Source organism: Excalfactoria chinensis, chromosome 9 (genome assembly GCF_039878825.1).
Source record: "Excalfactoria chinensis isolate bCotChi1 chromosome 9, bCotChi1.hap2, whole genome shotgun sequence".
Lineage (NCBI taxonomy): Eukaryota > Metazoa > Chordata > Aves > Galliformes > Phasianidae > Excalfactoria > Excalfactoria chinensis.
In genome coordinates, this window is record NC_092833.1 from 213,282 (window position 1) to 219,657 (window position 6,376).

At 43.2% G+C, this 6,376-nt stretch overlaps 1 protein-coding gene across 2 annotated transcripts in view; it reads left to right on the top strand.

Moving 5' to 3' along the window:
• STAG1 (STAG1 cohesin complex component) overlaps positions 1–6,238 on the top strand; it is a 156,997-nt gene extending 150,759 nt beyond the window's left edge. For both annotated transcript variants that reach the window (XM_072344212.1, XM_072344213.1), the window contains exons 32-34: positions 384–498; positions 1,663–1,743; positions 1,823–6,238. In XM_072344212.1, coding sequence (XP_072200313.1) covers positions 384–498; positions 1,663–1,743; positions 1,823–1,846 — 220 coding nt within the window. In that variant the 3' untranslated portion in view covers positions 1,847–6,238. The remainder of the gene's footprint in view (positions 1–383; positions 499–1,662; positions 1,744–1,822) is intronic.
• Positions 6,239–6,376: the final 138 nt, after the last annotated feature.

A 6,376-nucleotide genomic window follows, 5' to 3' on the forward strand; every position in this document is an offset into this window, starting at 1 on the left:
ATCAGATCATTATAGTGTTGGAAACTGGTCTTGGATTCAGTGGTGGATTCCCAGGCACTTAGCAGCACTTGGCAAACACTGTAGCTCCTTTCTGTAAAAGGGCAGGCAAACCCAATGAGGTCATTGCCCATTCCTCCTTCAGGACAGGTTTAATTAGTGGTCATAATGATACTACACTGGACTTCCTGCTTTAGCCTCTGCCAGTGGGAGGTTTTTTACATGCAATTTTCTTCCAGCTAATACTGAGTGAACACGCTGGCTTTATTCTCAGTGTAATGTTGGGAAGGAATTAGGGGATAGGATTCTGCATTGTTCTTAATTTCCCAACCGTGAACGCTGTCATTACAATGCCTGGAACTGATGACTTCTTTCTGCCTCATCAGACGCGGTCTAATGGAAGATGACGCTGAGCCCATCTTCGAAGATGTAATGATGTCCTCACGAGGTCAGCTAGAGGATATGAATGAAGAATTTGAGGACACGATGGTCATTGATCTGGTCAGTAAACCTTATTAATAGCACATTTAAAGTGGTAGAAGGGTAATTTAGAAGGAATTTCATAAGTGATTACAAACAGAAGCGTCCAAGGTGTTGAGCTTTATTTCCTTTGACCTTAAACATTAAAGATGGGAAATAATCTGCATATTCCCTGAAACCTGAAACTGCAGTTTCAGGCCCAATTGACTTTATTGATAGAAACACAGGAAGCATTGCCTGTTGTCCCTCCTAATGTCCTGGACTCAGGCAGTAGCACATGCCTGAAGCACTGCTATGCACCTGACTTGTCCACCTATGAGAATGAGGATACGATTTGTAGCAGTGCAGACCTCTTAGGGGAGTGTTGAAGACCACCTCATTCCATCCCATTGAACATTACAAGCTGCCTGCTCAGCATCGTGCTGTTCAGATGGGACTGTCTGTAATCCAGTAACGTTTGGTTTGGTGTTGGATGTTAGGAAGGGTTTGAAAACTATCAGCGGAAGTTATACATGCTTCCTTGTGTCATTGTTACAGCCATCAGTAACTCATTTGCTGGAACAGGACTTTATGCAGGCTCACTGTGGTCAAGCAGAGTTCATTCTGTTTCCTAGTTTGGTTTCTGGGATGTAGGGGAGGCAATGGATCCTTAATCACGGTATCATCCAGCAGAGCTGTGCTGGCCCAGCTGCAGGGAGAGCAGGCAGTGGAAGGCAGGCAGGCGTGCAGTAGTACCTTACATTGCTGGTGCTGCTCCCAACCAGGCTGTACCAGCAGACTGCAACCTGCGTTTCTTTCACATCAGTGTGATCAAAGACGAGCAGAATTTCCCATAGTCCTACTGGCCTCAGTTCTGAATGAATTTTGGCATTTTCACTGGTTTCTATGCTTTTGTATTTCTCCTTTCACCTCCAGATGATGAGGCAGAGATTTAGTTCTTGTATTATAGCATTATAAGTACTTAAAATAATACGCTCTGTTCAAATCAGGGTTTCATCATAGACAAAAGCATAAAGCAGACAGTTTTTATGTAGTCTGACCATGTGTGGTGCTAATACAGGAACACCACTAAGTCAGCAAGGGCCTTAAGCAAGTGCTTACCTATGGGCACAACCTTAAAATGACTTCCGTATCATTTTTATACCTGTTTCCTGTGATGTTCTAACAGCCTGCCCATCTTTTCAGCCACCTTCAAGAAACCGACGAGAACGGGCTGAGCTGAGGCCAGACTTCTTTGACTCCGCAGCTATCATTGAGGATGATTCAGTAAGACTTTACTTATCAGAGGCTCTTTACTCAATTGCAGTTGCACTTATTAATTACTGTTTTTACATCATTTTTCTAGGGATTTGGAATGCCAATGTTCTGAAGTCTGCTGAAGACATTTTACAAACTTGGAACTCTATTGTTTAGAGCTAGAGGCCTATATACTGTGATAGCTTGTATGAAAACCACATTTTTGATGTGATACGGTTTGATTTTTAACCAAATGATTAAGGTCAATCCCTTTTTGTAGTGACAGAAAGAAGAGGAGCTTCTTAATGACACAAAGGAACGTTGGCCAACCCCGTCACCTCAGAAAGGCTGACCTAGAAAATCATTTGTATCCCTTGTTCTTGACTGTCCTAATACAGAGTTGGTTTTTTTTTCCTGGATGAGGAGGAAGTTTTAAATTGTTAAGACAGCTGTCAAAATAAAACACTGTTCTACGGATGTTTTCTGCAAACATGGAGCGATAACAGAACTTTTTAACTTTATTTTTCTGCTGTACAATTTAAAACGGTTTTAACATTTGCCTTTTTATGTTTTAAAAGCTAGCCATTTTTATTAAACCTATGCCTATCAGCCATTGACTAGCAATGATGCTACAAGCAGGTCGTTCTGGCTACAGAAAAGTGTTTTTGAACACACTGGATTTGATTAACATTGTGGTACGCTTATATCCTCTCGTAGGCATTGAGGTTAGAATTCTAATGACGTGCATCTCTGCCAAAAAAAAACCCAGATTCTGATATGATAAACCCAGATTTTATACTCTTGAGAAGATTTATTTTTATTTATAACGGGACATGACGTGAGAGATGTCCATGAAGCCACTTTTCCAACAGACGCTGTGTAACATTCATTTTATATAGCACACGGGGACACAAAAGCAGTAAGTTTTCTATTGGTACTTGCTCTGTGCATTTTTAGCAACTTATACCAGCAAATAAAGTATTCTCAGTAAAACACACAAATGGTTCTCAAGTAATCACTGTGCTGTTTTTACTACCTACTTCAAGCCCTGCCAACCCGAGGTACATAAACAGCAACTTTCCTATTTAAAGAAACAATAATTCAAGGGTGGGGGAAAGGAATCGCTTGAGCATCCTAGAGGCAGTTGTATCTGTAGCACACAGAAATGTACTTTCCATGCCATAAACACCCTTCTGCGCTATTTTTGTAAATTAATTTTGCCAGGTAGAAGTACTGTATGTGCTGCATAGAAATTCGTGCTTAGATGGTGAAGTTCTTAAGCTTACAATGGAATACAGCTACATTTTCAGTGTTAACTGTGCATATTAAGAGTAATTATTTGGGGAAAGAAATGCGATTTTTCAAAAAAGCAAAAAAACATTAAAAAAAAAAACAAACAAAACCCAAACAGACAAACCCCGAGCGGCCTCAGTTCAGTTCATTGTGACAAGAGATCTTTCAGTGTCTTCAATAAGTTGGAATATCGTTATGCTTGGGTTTGATGCCTCTGCCTGGCAGCTGCTGAGTTACAGCAGGCCACCCACAGCCTGCACTGAGCAGGCCCTGGCCATCAGCCCCAATCATCAACCTTCCTTTCTGCATTCTAGATACCAAGCAGGCTGACCCACCTGGAGCACAGCAGTTTCAGAGGTGCTTTTTGGTTTGTTTTTTTTTAAGCAACAGGAAGTAATGGTGGAACTTTGCTTTTTTTTTTTTTCTTTTCTTTTTTGTTTGTTTAAGAGCTTATTTAAAAACAAAACGACGTCACTACCCAGTGCTCGCTTATGTGCTGGGAGGGGGAAGAACATCTAGAAAGAACCGACCAGCATTTCACACAGCTGAGGTTTGTTTTTTACGTGTGCAGTTCTCAAACTGAAAACGGTTGCCAAAAATGTTGGACTGGGAAATTGGGCCATTCCTCTGCTGTCTGTTGGGTAACACCAAACAGGGGAAGGGGCTGGAGCTCCCCAGAACAATGACACCACTTCCCTTCCTCTTCTGCCCATCCCCGTGGTGCTGGGTGGGCTGGGATGGCTGCGTTTAATGGTCATCACGGTCATTCTGTGAGCATAGAGGCACAATAATCGCTGCCTGGTTGGAGTCGGAGCCTCAAACAAACCTCGTGCTTCACAGTCCTCTGTGTGGAAAACTGATTCCTAATTTAACATTGTAGAATACTGTATAACAAACATTTATGATCACGGTACCTGCAATGGGTTTCCAGTTCAGTTTGCAGTCAATAGGTTTTTGTATTATGAGTGTCTCCTTGATTGGTTTTGCTAGTAATTCTGTAAATTGTACATTTACAATATGAGGTTTTTTTTTTTTCCTTTTGTACAATTTAAAACTGATGCTTCACCTTTCATTTAATAAACTATTCAAAATCATGAGTATGATGAGCACCCTCTTCACTATAACTTTGTTCTAAATACAGGTTGTGGCCATCACATCTTGTCACCCCATTAACTGGTAGCCAAATGAAGTACTGAATGGTAGTTCCTCATACCAGGCCTCAAAAACAAGTTTATATACATATCTTAACCATTCAGCCACAAGGAAAGTGTTGTCTGGTCTCTCTCCCCCTCTCCCTTTCTCCCCCCCTTTGATCCCCCCGCTCCCTGTGGTGTGGTTTCGGTTGATGGTGTGGGTTTTGTTGTGAGACTGCAGTACGTTTGGTAACTCATCACACAACTGAGAAGTTCCGGTCTTTGCCACGCTGTAAAAAATGCCATTCTCCTGTCATTTCCCCCTCCAATGATCGAGACCATGTGAGAAGAAAGCAGCAATAAAGGTCTGGAAGGGCGATGAAGTTTCACAGATTCACAAAATGAAATGCCTTTTGTGACACCCACGGCTCAAAGAAGGAGGTGCTGTTTTTCTCCAGCCTATTACTGAACGATTTCATCTCTGCACTAAAGGACACTGGCTTATCTGGCATGCCTCACAAAGAAAAGTCTGAGAGGAAAAGTCCCAGGATCAAACAGGTGAGGAACAGGGTAGGATTCAAGGTCTGAACTGCACTCTGGGTCTACTCCTCAGACACAACCTGAATCCTGAACCTCCCTCCAGCTGCCTGTAAGTCACTCTTAATGGCTGACACACGACATGCTTGGTATGCTTCTAAGTTCCAGGACTTCCATTTGTTGGAAGGATTCTTATTTTGTACCTCTTGTTTCTGCAGGGGACTAGAAGGAATGAGAAGCTGGAGAAATGTGGCCAGAACAGCTTTCCAGTATGTTTCCAAAGCACGGTGATGGCAGAGCAATGAAGTGCTCAGAAATCAGCAGCATGTAAGAGCCACATTCTTATACCAGAAAGGGGAAGAAGAGAGGATGGAGTCTGTATAACAACTAAAACAACAGTTGTGCTTCTTCCTTTGGGACTTGAAAATTGGGATTCTCATTTAGCATCTCCTGCTGGATCAGCTCAGGCTGAGAAACTGCACACACTGCTTTACTGACACAGCTTTTTCCTCTTGGGACAGCTGCTCTCCTACCTTTGAAAATCCTCCTGGTCCTGTGTGAGTAACTCACAGACACCCGATGACGCCACTTCTCACCACTAACTGAAGGACGCGCTTCACTGTGGGGACCCCCGACACATTCCCATTTCAGCTGACCTTGCCTTGTTGCAGTGTGCTGCTTCCTGGGGCAGTAGCAGCAGGCATGTCTGCTGAGATACAAGCACATACATCCAGTCAACTTAAATGCATTTCCATAATATGAATTCATTACCTTTTATTTTTTTCCAGGCTCCATGGCTAAAGGCACCAGACACCAACTTTCCCAGGAACAGTACCTACCAGCAGAGTTACTCTCTTACCTCTTTCCTCTACTTTGGATGCCTGGGGAGTGGACAGAAGCAGCAGTGATCTGCAGGTACAGTAATTCTTTCTCTTCTAACACATTACTGCTAATCACTGAGGATACTCACAACAGACGGGTTGTCACAAGGCTTCTTGTGCATGGGAGGTATTTGCAGTAGCACTAACCATGACAGTAACAGTTGCTCACTTGCTTTTGGGGCTGAAGTTCACAGCTTCCAATGCGAAGAGTGAGCACAAAGGCATTGGCAGCTACATCTATCACTTGAAAGTCAGGCAAATAATCATACGGAAAAAATAAGAGGCTGGAGGGCAGGTCTGGAGGTCTCCAGGTCTCCATTTCAACCCTCTGTGCCAAGGGAGATTTTTTCTTTTAACATCCCATTGGAATTTTTTTCCAATGTAGGCAGATTGTCTCATCCTCCAAGAGAAGCCTGGCTCCATTTATGCCACCTACACCCCAATGGCCCACACACAACTTGGTAACAACCAGAGACACAGCATTGCTTCACCCAGCACTTAAAAGCAGGAGCCTGGGGAAGCCCAGCAAAGGAACAGAGCAGGTTAGTCTGAGATCTGCAGAGCCTGCAATGCTGCGCACCAAAATCCAAGGCTTGGATTTTTCTTCCTGTGAGCTGTGGTGCAGGAAGCTGTCAGATCCCCAGGGTGATACTCTAACTGCAGAGCTCTGATATCTCATGGCAGCCCATGAATGAAGGATCCAAGGAGCATTTTGCCCTTAACAACCCATACCAGCGTGCCTGCAGGAGGCAGTGCAGACTGTGTCGCTTATTAACCCACAAAGAAAGGTTTATAAAGATGGACTGATAAGATCCTAAA